The sequence below is a fragment of the Zonotrichia leucophrys genome, chromosome 1A (assembly GCF_028769735.1).
Source record: "Zonotrichia leucophrys gambelii isolate GWCS_2022_RI chromosome 1A, RI_Zleu_2.0, whole genome shotgun sequence".
Taxonomy (NCBI): domain Eukaryota; kingdom Metazoa; phylum Chordata; class Aves; order Passeriformes; family Passerellidae; genus Zonotrichia; species Zonotrichia leucophrys.
In genome coordinates, this window is record NC_088170.1 from 18,882,360 (window position 1) to 18,896,713 (window position 14,354).

Genomic DNA, 14,354 nt, shown 5'->3' on the forward strand with positions numbered 1-14,354 from the left:
TTGTAAAAACCCACTTGAAGGGTAAGGCAACAAAAGTTGCCTTTCTTAGAAAGAAAGTTTTGAATAATTCATAAATAAATAAATCCATTGTTTAAATCTGCAGCAGAAATGTAAAACCAGAAATGCCAAATTTTTTTTGCATTTACTGGACTTCTTAGGTTCTTTTACCAATGTTAGTGTTCCTTTTCTCCCTGTCTGATAGTTTGGTGAAGAATCTAATTGGAAGATATTCTGCAGCTGCTGGATCAGAAAAAGTTGTTCCCCGTTGGGAGCATGACTACCACCTCCAACCCATTGGAAAACTTGGACTATTTTATGAGTATCTTGAAATGGGTAAGGAACAGTTTAGTCTGGCTTCACTACCACTGCTGGATACAAACATGTTCTAAAGAAAATCTTCACACAAGCAATGTGGAATATGGTGGGCAGAGGAGACATTAATGTTTTCTGAGACAAGTTTTGATTGAGCCATTACAGGCGGTATTACAAGCTTTTATTAAGCAGCTAAGCCTTAATCCATTTTATAACTAGGAAGCAGCATGTGATTGTTCAAGGAGGAGTGCTGCTGCTTCCTTGCCTCATCCTTTGAGAAATGCATTCAGAGGGCAGAGCCCTGTCATGTTCTGGTGCTGCACAGCAGAGCCCTGTGTCACACTGCTCTGCTGGAGCTCTGCGGCCACCAGGGCTCGTTGCTGGTAACCTGGGAGCTGGCAGGCCGTGGCTGGTTTGTTGCCACTCTGTGACAACATTGCCAGTGTGCTTAAGGCAGTACCCAGACACCAGTATGATGATTGTTGGTTTGGGCCTTCCAGTTCAGTACAGAGACAGATAGTCATGAGATTTCCAGGTCTTCATGATAAAGATGTCAGAAAGAAATGGATATTTGAATACCCAGAATAGTTCCTCATGCTGTGTTGTGATTTGTAATATTTTCCTGTTGCCTTCACCTAGCAAGTTTCTCCAGTACTGTTGTGCTACTATTTTCTCATCCAAAAGAGTCACGAGGAACCCAGCTACGCTTTCCTGTTTCTTCCATCTGAATTTGGAGTATAAAACCATTCATGCCTGCACTTGCTTATCTCCAGGAAATGAAAGCCTCACCAATGCATGTAACCTCTCCCTTTCACAGTTATTCAGTTTGGCTTTGTGACCCTGTTTGTGGCGTCGTTCCCCCTGGCTCCCCTGCTGGCTCTCATGAACAACATGCTGGAAATCCGGCTGGATGCGTGGAAGCTGACCACGCAGTTCAGGCGCATGGTGCCGCAGAAGGCACAGGACATCGGAGCCTGGCAGCCCATCCTGCAGGGCATCGCCATCCTGGCCGTGGTCACCAATGTAAGTACGGCACAGCAGCTGCTAAAGAGAAAGTGCCTTCTCTGCAGGTGCTGCATCAAAGGTGGGAATGCTGTGTGTGGCAGTGCAACTGAAATGATCCTTAAGGCGCACATTCTTAAAACAGAAATTCAGCTTCTTTCTTGCGTGCTTAAAAATACCATGTGTGTTCAAAATTTCGTATCAGAATGAATTTTCTGACAATTTGGACTCTAATCTGTTCTTCAGTTGTTCTTAATTTTTTTAAGTACACAACAAACTGAATTTTAAGAGAGTTTCTTGAAAATATTTAAGAAAAAAATTCTGATTAATATACTTCTAACAATGAAATTCAGACATTTCACTTTTTTGTATCACTTCACCATTATTTAATTTGTAGGCTGCATTGTGGGAAGAAAAGTAAGCCATTGTTATTTATCACTGTGGATTATTTGTGGATTATTAAACAGGAGCTAGTATGTATTAACTTACAGAAAATTCTCGCTGCTGGCCTTCTTTAAAGGAATAATGACCACTGGTTTCTTCTGCAGGCACAATAACACCTCAGACTATCCATGGGGAATAATAGCTTTTTTCAACAAGGTTACTGTTTTCTTCTGTTTTCAGAGAGATCCAAATATGTTTATGCTGTTGGATAACTGTATTTCCTAGTCAATTCAGCTGGATCTTGTAATACCAATATGAAACTAGAAATTGAATATGTATCTTAAGATTACTTTAAAATATTGTGCATTATCACAGTTCTCATGGTATTCAGGGCAGAGTTACAGTGGCTTTGGTGACCTCACGTTGACTTGGCCATGTGTAGGCTCCTGTCAGGAATGTGTTGGTGCCCTGCTTTTGGCAGGTGATGTCAGTGTGCCAGCAGGGCATCGGCCGCTCACTCTGGGGGCTGTGGCGTGCGAAGGGCTCAGCTCCAGAGACTGCCACGTTCCAACAGCCCACGTGTTGTGAGGACCTCAAAGAGATTGGTATTTATTGCTAACGAAGTGTGGGCCATGAAGCCATGTGCTTGAGCAAATGCTAGAAGCTGTTTTCCTCCTTTAAGTGTATTTCTTTCCTTGTTTGACATCCAGGAACCGATCCAAGTCACCAGTCTTTAACAACCCTGCCTTGATTTTACCTTAGTACCCAGAAAATGTTTCTTCTCTTCTCCGTGACTTGTTACAGCTAATTATACTTGGGTAGTGTATCATCTTCCCCTTGGTGCATCTTCTCCTTCATGCATGTTACCTTTGTAGCAGCTGCTAGTGCTTGCAATCAACTTTTGCACAAAGCTACCAGTTTTGAGAGTTGCCGTGAGGCACTGGACTTGCTATTGCATCTGTTGTTGATTTGAAGACTGATTTTAATTAGTTATGGTATAAATGGAAAACTGTGTGCAGTAAGGCTTGGGAAGCAAAGAATGTGCTGTTTGTTTGTAGTTCTCCAGTGCAAGAGTCTGAAATGCAGCCCATAATTCAAGAGGAAAAAAGTTTTTCCTTTGAGAGGATGCCGTAGGATTAGTTCTCGTATTTCTGTCCTTGAAGCTCTCTGGAGCACATCTGGAGATCATTCTGAGAGAGGGAGGAGAGTGAGACAAGGCTCAGATTTAGGATGATGAGAGACCTGGGGCCTTGCAAAAAAGATTCAGTAAGATCAAATATTAAGCTCTGTAAATACCATATTCCAGCATCTTTCTGATACAAAGAAGCAGCATCAAACTCATTTGGTCCAAAGGGAGAAAAAATTTTTTTGCCTTACTGTTAAGTTGATATTAATTAATTTATGGTCTGACTAGATGAGCTAATGAACAGAAGCAAAGTTTATTTAACAAAAATTTTCTATGCTTGTAATTCAGACTACAAATACTCTACTTTTAACTCTACTTCAGAGTTAAAAACCGAGTAATTTAGCTGTGAGGTCGTCTCCCTGCAGCTGCAAGACACAGTAGTATATACTTCTTGTCAGTCAAAAACTCCTACTCGGCATGTAAATATAAACAACACATAATTTTCACTTCATTTCACACTGGCATGTAATGCTTAAAAACAGTTTTTAAAAGTGCATGCCAACTACATTTGATTTAAGCCAAATGTAGTACAAGAAAAACACCTTATCCTTGAAAATTTTCAATGAGTTTTAAACCTAGGATGCCTTCTTTTTATTTCTTATCAGCCAAACTTTCTTTCAGCTGAACTCACTTGTAACAATATTCTGGAGAACTAAATACAGATCTTAGGCCACAGTCTCAGAAAGAATGTTTCTGCAACTTTTATCTTAACTACAGTTTAGCTCTTCCGGTTCTTCAAAGTAAGCCAACTCAAAAGGTCAGACACTAGGATATTATTCATCATTTGGCTGATGCTACCTGAGGTAGGGTTGGTCTTGCTCCCTTTTCAGCTCCCGCTCTTTCCCTTTGCTGTCCTTCCCCCTTGGTCCTGCCTCTTGCATTGTGCTGGCACCAGTGCTGTATAAACACATGATGAATCAGACCAGGGAAAGGATCCAGTGGTGATTCCCAGTCAGATCAGCATCTTCATCTGGTCTGCTGAATGGGGCCAGGACTGCCCAAGCCAGCACAGAGCACAAGTCAACTGCTAGAGGCAGATGCAGGATGTTGATTTAGCTAGCACTGCCACCAAAGCATTGTTCAAGGAACTGTAAAAGAGTTATCCACTTTTTTTTTTCACCCTTTCTCCTCTCTCCCCTTCCCTTTTTCTGCAACTGCTACAAATACCTGTTCAGGCTGGGATTGTCTGGCTAGAAATGCTGCACAAAAATGGATTTTTTTTTGTCCTATGTCACCAAAATAAGGAAATACAGATCTCATTGATTACAGACTGGCATGATGGGGAATAGATATGAACCACTTTTTGTGCTCCTCTGTTACCCGTTATTGCTTGACTTTGCCCCTAACTCTGTCCTATGATTTTCCTGTAGTTTTTTCTGCCTCTTTTATACATCTGTGCCTAAAACTCCTTCCACCTGATCTCATCAGATCCCTACTTCACACCTTTCTCTTCCATGTCTCTGCCCTGGTTCTTTCCATCCATGTTGTCAAGTGGGTGTTTTTATCCTGGTATGGGACAAAACACTTCTCTGGGGCTGCTGGAGTGAGCTGGTCACTCCTTCCCGGGTGCCGGGCACCAGAGACGCCTGTTGTCATGAGCTGGCTGGGCAGCCTCTTGCTAAATACTCAGCTGCAGATCTTGCCAGTGGAAAGTCTTCCTCACAGGGAAACCTTTTGAACTTGCAGTAGCAGGGGAGGAAATTGGATTAAACATAGTTAACCTGTCCTCCAGAATAGGATGTTTTGGGAAGCTCATGAGTTTAGAAAAGACTTCCCACAACAAACCCACAGATCATATTTCCTACCCAGTTTGTGACTAGCAGACTGAGTAGGACAGGGACTCTCTTGGGAGCAAGATAAAAACAAATGGTCACGTCATGTAAAACAGCACTGTGCAGCTGCTGCTAAAAAAAATTATCTTGGCATCAAGAGTAGTTTCCACATGTACTACGCTGTAGTAGGAGGCAACAAGTACCAAGATGAATTTGGGCTGGCTAGCACCTCAGAAAGGGTGGGAGGTTTCTAGGATCAGAGATGGATCAGTTATATATGTAATTTATTTAATTCCTTTACTCAGACATCGGAGAACCTGGTGACATTTAATTCTCCATTACTGAAAAACTCCTCTGTTGTTTCCATTAGTTTCATCAGGCAGAATTTCATCAAGCATCTCATTAGTACTCATAAGAAGCACATTTGCTGATCTTCTCTGCATGCATGTGAAAGAAGTGTTTTATAGTATAGCTGTTTTAAGACATTCAGCTGAGCTAGCAGAATTTAGGAACTGTACAGAGTACACATGCCAGAAAGGGATTGTTTTGTGCCCATGAGAGACTACATGCTCATTTACAGAATGAGCAACCACTGATGGGAAAAGAACATATTTTCTGTTTTCAGCTCCTATGCTAACTTTTGAGATGATAAGTATATGGCAAAGGAATGCATATTAAAGCTTATTTCTTTAATGCTGCTCTGCTTTTTTGTCTTCTGTGTCTGAAATGCAGGCTTTGATCATTGCTTTTACATCTGACATGATTCCTCGTCTGGTTTATTACTGGTCCTTTTCTGTCCCTCCTTACGGGAGCCACAGCACTCACACTATGGAGGGGTACATAAACAGCACACTTTCTGTCTTCAATATATCAGACTTCAAGAATGAAAGCAAGCCTTCTTCCCCTTGGCTCGGGAAACAAACAACATGCAGGCAAGTGTCAAATAAGTATTTGTCATTTTCCAATTACAAAAATAGTGGTTTTTGTATCCAAGCCATCTAATTCAGTAAACAATATCCCTTAAGAAACATTAAAACACAGGAAAACCCAGCTTATTTTGAATGGCAGAATGGAATGGAAGTATTCACCCATAAGTGCTACTCAGAAAATTCTTTTTTTTTTTAAATTTGGCTTTCTCCTAGCTGATAGTTTTCAAAAAAAGCACCTTACAATTTTAATCAGTAATTCTTAATAAAATGGCAAAAAACCCACGACGTTTCAGCCAAATATAGCTTATTTGAGCTATAGAGCTGACTGTTCTGGACACATGAAGCAGGGCCATGTCGTGCTCCATCCTCTGGCCGCAGTGCCGTACTGCAGAGATGCCAGAGACCAGCTCCTGACTTTCCTGTTTGCTTCCAGATACCGGGATCTCCGTTACCCTCCTGGTCACCAGCACCAGTACGAGCACAACATATACTACTGGCATGTCATTGCAGCCAAGCTGGCTTTCATCATCGTCATGGAGGTCAGTGTATGGGGCTTTGAGCAATGCCTATTTAGTCTCTTCCCTCCCTGTGGAAAATCCTTCGGAGGCTTTCGGTCCAGGCACAGCTGTGATCTGTGCTAGCATGAGCAAGAACTTGGGAGATTAAATTAAGAGTAGCAACACTGGAAAAATAATTCCCTGAAATCATGACATCAGCTGAAGATTGCCCCACAGAGCTGCAGCTTCTTTTCTCAAGAACTGTAGAATAATTTTTAGTGGCAGAAATAGAATATATGTATTTAGAGGAAGTTTGCACACAGCGTCCTAAATACATGTGCACGATACCTGTTTGTAATGCATGTACATAATGCAGGTACAATACATGGCAAAGTGAAGTCTATAAAGACAGTCCCTGCAAGAAGTGATCATCTCTAGATGACCCTCAAAAAACAATTGCTCTTTCCTCTGCAGCTACAGCCTAGGCTTACGAAAGATGGAAATCAGTCCAAGATGAAGAGAGAGAAATATTGAGTATTATTTAATTATAAAATGTGTTTAGGTCCTGATACAGGGACTACTGAAGTCATCAGAAACTGGTTAGAGCAGATTTCCTGTATTAGAGAAAAGTAATTACCCCAGAGTCATTTGAACAAACATAAAAAATCTTGTAGGAAACTGAAAAAAGTGCTTCCATGCAGGAGGGAAGCACTGTGTACCAGGGTTTCCCCAAAGCAGGCAGAGAAATCCTTGCTCAAATCAGGATTGGAAAATCAGAAATTCGTGTTTATCAGATAATTATTCTATCTTATTAGTCATGTCTTCTTAAAATCTTTTTCTACAGTTTTAGATACTGGCACTGAATCAGCTAGTGTCTTAAGACAAAAAGTGGCATTTCATTTATAATGGTAATAATGTCCTGTTCAGCCTGACTGACATTTTTTTCATTTTCACCTTTCCCAGCATGTCATATACTTTGTGAAGTTTATTATTTCATATGTAATTCCGGATGTGTCAGAGAAGACCAAGAGCAAGGTCAAACGAGAGAAGTACCTCACACAGAAACTATTACACGAGAATGATCTCAAAGGTGTGAAAAAAACCATGGGCAAAATAGCTGACAAAATCCTCAAAGGAGCAGACAGCACTTTCCGACCTAAAGATGAATAAGTACTTTTTCATATGGAATAACAGTATTTGGACAGCTAATATCTGTCCAGATATTACCAATAGCTGTCAAGCACTTTGGATTTACTAAACATTGTTTCTTGCAACTCTTACATGCTCATTTACCAGTTTCCCTTGGACAAATGCAACCACTGCAATGCAGACAAGAGTTATCATTTTTTAAAACAGCTTTTTAGAACATATTAAAAAAAGAAAAAAAAAGAAAAAGGCGAAAATTATTTATCCTCTTAAGAAGATGCAGATTAATTCCCAAACACCTAGGCTGCTTTCTACTTTTCTTAGGCTTCAGCTATTAGATAACTAGTCTAACTTGAATAAACCTTAAGAACAAGAATGATTTGCTATAAGAATATCATCACATCCAATGAAGGAGTTTTGATTGCTTGCTAATACAGACCTCGGCTATAAAATGAAGAGGAAAAGCCAAAACATGAAGGAAAAAGAAAGAAAATACAAGTCAAAATCGCACTGTTAAGCCATTGGAGTTGACATACTAAGCATGGTTGTTTGCTACTCTGAATTAGCTATGCATACTGAGACTTAAATGGATAACAAGATATTTCAATTAATCATGGACTTGGATCACAAGAAGCAACAGGACTGTAAGCCCATCCTGTTCATCAATCTCTGTGTAAACAGGAGAATTGCCTTTGAAATCAATGAATACAAACTGACCTTACAGCACGCCAAGTGAGTAGAAAACTCAGGCATTTTATCTTTCCACAGTCAATGTACTTTCATTAGTTCACTTGCCCATTCTGAGCTAAATGCTCATAGCCCTGAAGGTCTCCTACCTGTAAAAGCAATAAGTGTTAAAAGTCTTTTCACATACTAAATCAATATTTGTGGAGGGCTGTCTTTTGCATTTCTCTCACGCCAGAAAGTGCTCTTCCCTGAGGTTTTGACATAGGACGAATGTGCAGCTGAACATTTTGATACAACATTGCGTGATAAAGTAAATTCTGACAAGACTATGAATCTGTTGGAATTGGAGATTGGAATAAACCATTTTATAGGCCTTAACCATGCTGTGAAGCTTTGAATAATATGGAAGGATGTCAGGGGTGTGGAGGCATGTGCTACAGCCATCAGTCATCTTCAAATCAGGCTGCCGATCTCCCCGCTTATTTTGGCTCCAGCTGCAAACTGGGAATTAGGGAATTACAGATTAAGCATGTATGTGGAAGGCTATTTTGTGCCTGAAGAAGTGATATTGCAGATTATTAACTTGCTTTCTCTTTTAACAGTTTTAATGAACAAATTTATATAAATCATGAAAACCAAAACCTTTTAAAAAAAGAAAAATATGCCTGTGCTCTATAAACCAGGTGATTATGTTTGTAATTTTGTACTCTTCTTAAATGCAATAGATATGCAGAATTTTTGGGCAGGTTATTCATATAACTTTTTAAGTATGAAGTCCATTTACAGAAATTAAATAGCATTTGGAAGATGCATTTTATCCAGTCAATAATCAGAAAGAATTAAACCTATGAACTTTGCAGCAAAATCTCCAAATATTCACTGCCATGTAACTCAAGCCTGTCTTTTGAAGCAAACCCTATAGAATCATAAGATCATTCAGACGGAAAAGACCTTTAATATTATCAAGCCTCACCATTAACCTGACACTGCCACGTCCATAACTAAGCCATGTCCCTGAGTGCCACATCTACATGTCTTTTAAATACCACTCTCTGAGCCCGGCCACCCAGCCCATTTTTTATCTAGCCAGCAGTAGGCCTGCCCAAGCTGTGAGCAGATCAGCACCCATTTAGCCCCAGGGACTTGTATCTGCCTAAGTGGTGTAGCAGGCCACTGAATGTTTCCCCTTGGATCATGAGGGCTTCAGTCTGCTCCCTGCCCCTGTCTCCCCTCCTCCCAGGGGGCTGGGATCTCAGAGGACAACTGGTCTTACTACTAAAGACTGAGGCAAAAAAGGCATTGAGTACCTCAGCCTTTTCCTCATTTTTGTCTGTGTGTTTTCTACCACATCCAATAAAGGATTGAGAGTCTCCTTAGCCCTCCTTTTGTTGCTGATATGTTTATAGAAACATTATTATTGTCTTTTGCAGCAGTAGCCAGATTAAGTTCTAGTGGGGCTTTGGCCCTTCCAATTTTCTTCCTGCAAAACCTCCTAGCATTAGTCTTCCTGTGCTGCCTGGCCATTCTTCCAAAGGTCATCAACTCTCCTTTTTTACCAGTTCCAGCCAAAGCTCCCTGTTCAGCCAGGATGGTCAAATATTCTTTTGAATATTTCCAGGGATGGAGACTCCACAACCTCTCTGGGCCACCTGCACCACTGCTCAGGCATCCTCACAGTGAAAAAGTGTTTCAGTTTCTGCCTCTTGTCCTGTCACTGCATAATATACCAAACTTTCAGTTAAAACAAAGTTTTGTCCAAAAACTTTATTCAAGGAACAATTTTAGTGAAGTAGTCAGGATTTGCCTGTGGAAAATGAGTTGGTTTAGAAAGGACAGTTGGCACCTTTCATGCTTGGAGCTTTTGATTTTAGCTTTCAACTGGACCTTTCTCATTTGCAGTTGTGTTCAATGAGAGATGCCATTTTTATTCCCTCATCAGTGATCACAGTACCAGTGTGCCTTAAATACCTTTCCAGGTGTGGTGTTAGAGGGCAGGTAAGGAGGCATCCTGTGATAAAACGGGGGAAATGCAGCACAATATGGACCATTTCAGGTTATTATTTGGCCTTAAGGAAGCTCTTTGAGAGTTAAAAAGACTAGGAAACAAATTAATTGTCATACTGTGAGCAGTGGCAGAGCTGAAGGCTGATTTTCAGAAGTGCCTAGACTTATGCTCCCTGTTTGATACCTGGGGACTCTCCAAGTTGTTTCTTCCTACATCAGTTGTCATCATTTCCTAAAGGGAGAGTTAGCCCTCAGTGTCATAAAGAGTTTATATTCCTGCCTTTAAAATAACAATTTAAAAACCTGCTACATCAGCAAACATATGTGCCTGTGGCTTGGGCTCCTCCCATAATAAAATCCTAATCAGCCCTGAGTGTGTTTCTATGTAACCTTTTTTGTTCAGATGACAAATGTGCTTTGGAAACCGGTCTTCCACTTGTCTCCATTTTCTGGGAGGCATCACAGGTTAGTCTGGGCACACATGGGCTGAGTTCCTTTTGGTTCAAACTGACCCAGAAGGCAGCTTTTAGATATGCGCTCAATGGTCACTGACAGGCCCTTGGTCTGCTGAAACCTGAGCTGGGCTGAAGGGTGAGTGGTGAGCTCTGCATGGGCATCACCCAGCCAACATGAACTTTTTGCTCGAGTGATTTGCTTCTGAAATGCCATGCTCCTTGCTAACGTAGCTGTAACACTTCATTTCAGAAGACATTACATCAGGAACTCAGTTCAGTTTGCCATGTGCTCAGTGTTATTCACAGCAGAGTTCTGAATCAGAGAAAGAAGAGGGAAACCAACACAGTGCCTAATAATTGCATTTTAATAGTTTGAGTTAAGCTGTGCAGTTTCTGAAGCCTCTACCTCCAGCTGCTGAAATGTGCTCTGCTTGCGTGCCGGAAGCTCTGCGGAGGCTTAAGAACAAAATGCTGGGGGCCAGTTGCCAACATATGAGTATTTGTAATTTTTTTTTTTTTCTTTTTTAGCCTTTGTTTAGCCTTTGTCACTTTAATTAACGATCTGCTTGAAGGAAAAATCAGCATTTGTTTTAAACTCTGAGTCCATTTTACTTTTTTCTACACTTGATACGTAGACCAGACTCCTACTTTGTACAGATCTATTGAAGTCAGGGTGAATTTGGACCAGTGACCATTTCATTGCCTTACCAAGCACCATAAATTACAGACTATCACCACTGTTTTAGACTCTATGTGTGTCAATAAAATTTAGAATGTAAGAGTGTATTTTTTATTTTTTCTAAGAATGTTTGCAATTGGTTTCTGAATATTAAGATTTCTTTATATTTATTGTCATTAAATAAAGTCTATTTTAAAATATCAATACATCTGATGTTGATTAGTGTTGTTTGTTTTTTCCTTGAGTGGTACTGCTGCTCCCAGATGCTACACATAAATTATTACAGTGTCATCCCTGTCTTAATTTCCATATTCATCCTCCTTTTCAATCTTATTCCATTAAAGTGTTACTAGTGCTGAAATTTATCTTCTGGATTTTTCTGCATCCCCTAGATGGAAGTCATTCCTACCAACACCACGTTGATGACAAGAACCATTATGTTCTCATGCAAATAAACAGTTTAGGTCTTTATAACCTTTCACTCCTGTCATGGTAAATCCTGTGTTATGTTTCAGTCATCATTTATTTCTTCATCTGGATCGAGTCTGGGATGCTCCCACCTCCAGGCAACCCACTCTGTCCCTCTCTCCCTGCCTTCCAGCCATCAGTTCTCTTCTGCTTCTGCTCTGGGTCCTGCTCTCTGCTTCTGGGAAATGCTTTCCTAACATGTAGAGAACAGAAAGGTTAGAGGGTAATTTTAAATAGATATCTTCTTTGCACTGTGGTGTGTTTGTTTTATTTCACACAGAGATTCTCAGGACCTCCTTCCAGCAGCTCTATGACAGTTGTAGAAGCAGAAGTACCACAACTTCCAACCTGGCTTCTGCTGACTAAGGGCTATGTGTCTTACCCATGCCACTACCCACATTGCCCTGCCATTCTTGCTTCAATGTGGCTTTGTCAGAGCAAGAACAGCAGAAACTTTAGAATGAAGCATAAAAGGATTATTGTCCTAGAAACAGAAAGATAAAGTATCATCATTGCCCAAATCCATATGAGGATTGTGCAGTTTTGAGTTGACTTACACATTTTAAATTGTTCAAACAACAGCCTTCAGTTATTTTTCTGCTTAATATAAATAGTCAAAACATAGCATTTTATTTCTGGTAATGTTAGAATGGAATTCTTTCTGTCATAGAACAGATGAAGTGCACTGATTTTGGATAGTCAGTCTATACCAGATGAAAGCACACTGTGTTCTGCCCCACCTGGAACACCCAACCCTGTTATTGTGCTCTGCCTGCACATCACCAGAGATGTCAGCAAAGGTATGAGCAATTCACACCAAGTCTAGATTTTTCTCTGGTATGCCTACCTGTCATTTCCAGTCTGTTACATAAGGCTGCTTTTCCAATACAGGGGAGCAAGTGATGGTGGCTGCAAGTTTTATTTTATTTGCATTTTTGTGTACCTGAAGCATGGGTAAGCAGCAGGTATGCAAAACACTGAAAAGATATGGATGTAGTTAGTAATAAATAACCTCAACACAGCTTGAAGCAGTATTTTCCTCTAAAGAAAATAATGTGTTTTATTAGCCTGATAATAGTAAAAAATTATTTTTAGGAAAGTTGAAGAAAGTGGTTTTTATTTACAAACTGGAAGTGCCTCAAAACAAGAGTCTTTTAAAATTGCTTTCTACAATTTCTGCTGCATTCTCTGATACATCCTGTAAAAACAATGCTAATTGCTGACATTAACCTTACAGTTAATGAATCAGGAATTGTATCAATTGTATCAAGATATACTCTTCTCTAAAAATATGTAGGCTATTGTAGGCTATGGTAATATCCTAAATGCTGAAGAGAAAGAAAAGGAAGAAAAAGTGCACAACACAGACCAAGGAGAAAATCCCACTGCATTCCACAATGCAGCATGCACAGGTCAGGACAGCAAAAAGCCACCTCTAGCATATGAAGAGAGAGTTGAGGGGAGAACAAGGGTGGGGGAGAAAATCATATCTTAAATTGTGCTACACAGGAGAAATTACAACCAACTCTGTTAGCATTAACATAATATCAGGGCAGGGGATGTTAGGTATTTGTATAGTATCGTGTAAGCCTCTCACATAATTTCTCAGCTTTTTGAGAAATTATGGTGCCCACAAGTGCCTAAGTAAGCTGTGCTGGGATCCCCAGCCCCCTGCAGCTATTGCCTTACCTCCCATTCTCTGGGATCCCACTCGGTGTCCTGTTACAGCCATCCTGTGCTCATTCATGCAGTCATGCTCCAAACCGGTCTGGCTGCTCCGAGTGAGCAGTAACTTGTGAGCCTCTCTGGATGGGCACTGCAGGATCTTCGCTTGCTGGAGCCAGGAAAGCCAATGGAAATTGTGACTGGCACCCCCAGCCTGGCATTCAGCCCTCAATACCCGTCCCCTCCACTGAGGACTGAGGGTGCTTGGGGTTTGTCCTGTTCTTGAGTTTTATGGAGCTCAGAGTACCCAGGCTGCCAGGGGTTAAGATTACTTGTCCTGTGAAAATATTTTGCTGCCATGCCAGCATAAGGAGGCAGGGGCTCTGCCTTCTCCCTGCTGCCCTGGGGCTGCCTGCTGCCAAGCCCCTGTTTGTGCAGCTGTGCACTGGGCAGAGGAGTGTGGCTGCATGGATGGCCGTGCTGGCACGGTGGCTGTGGCCACAGGGGGTCACACAGGGTGGGAAGTAGAGATGAGATGGTGGGAGAGGTAGCCCGGTTTCAGGGCAGCCTCTGGCCCAAAAACTCTACCAAAGCACAGCCAAATGGGCTCCTCATCCCACAGTTATTTTAATGAGTTTAAAAAGAGGGACCTGCCTGCCTGCCTGAGCTGGTTACACAGATGAATGGGCAGGCTTGTGCCTTTAAGAATCCCCTGCGCAGCTGCAAACAAGCAGGTCTGGTCTTGGCACCTGCTCTGTGTCCTCTGAATATCCCTATTCAGGTGGAGCTATTGTGCTTTGAGCTCAAGCTTCACCTGAAGCCAAATGAATTTTCCAAGTTCAGACATGCTGTCTGTGTGCTCATATCTTTAACTATACAGAAGATTATACAGATGGCTAAAAACTCACAGGATCGGGCCCTTTATCATTGTGGTTTTGCAAAATGTGGTTTTGCAAAAAATATGTCATTGTTCTATCAGAGACTGCCAGAATGTCACCTGGACTCCCAAAGGCCCAGGACAATGTGGGAGTTTCATGCAGTAAAGTGAAGGAGCCAGCCTTGCAGCCTGGGACAGAGGGGACACCACACAAGGGCACTTGCAGGAGGTCTTGGCCAGAGGCAGAGGTCTCAGGGCAAGGGGAGCCGCAGCCCCCTGCCCAGCCATGCA

The 14,354-nt window shown here is 41.4% G+C and overlaps 1 protein-coding gene and 1 long non-coding RNA gene across 3 annotated transcripts in view; one reads left to right on the top strand and one right to left on the bottom strand.

Annotated features, from left to right (window-relative positions):
- The window catches only part of ANO6 (anoctamin 6), a 71,032-nt gene extending 59,891 nt beyond the window's left edge, over positions 1 to 11,141 (top strand). The window contains exons 16-20 of one of the 2 annotated variants that reach the window (XM_064701819.1): positions 203 to 333; positions 1,130 to 1,335; positions 5,389 to 5,588; positions 6,019 to 6,124; positions 7,046 to 11,141. In XM_064701819.1, the coding sequence (XP_064557889.1) occupies positions 203 to 333; positions 1,130 to 1,335; positions 5,389 to 5,588; positions 6,019 to 6,124; positions 7,046 to 7,252 (850 nt within the window). In that variant the 3' untranslated portion in view covers positions 7,253 to 11,141. The remainder of the gene's footprint in view (positions 1 to 202; positions 334 to 1,129; positions 1,336 to 5,388; positions 5,589 to 6,018; positions 6,125 to 7,045) is intronic. The other variant, XM_064701820.1, reaches the window with a different exon arrangement.
- Positions 11,142 to 11,186: 45 nt separating this feature from the next.
- LOC135442237 (uncharacterized) lies at positions 11,187 to 13,788 on the bottom strand. Its single transcript, XR_010438643.1, has 3 exons — positions 13,211 to 13,788; positions 12,369 to 12,498; positions 11,187 to 11,714 (listed from the first exon to the last, which is right to left on the bottom strand). It is a non-coding gene; the product is annotated as an uncharacterized LOC135442237 (long non-coding RNA).
- Between the last annotated feature and the right edge of the window lie 566 nt (positions 13,789 to 14,354).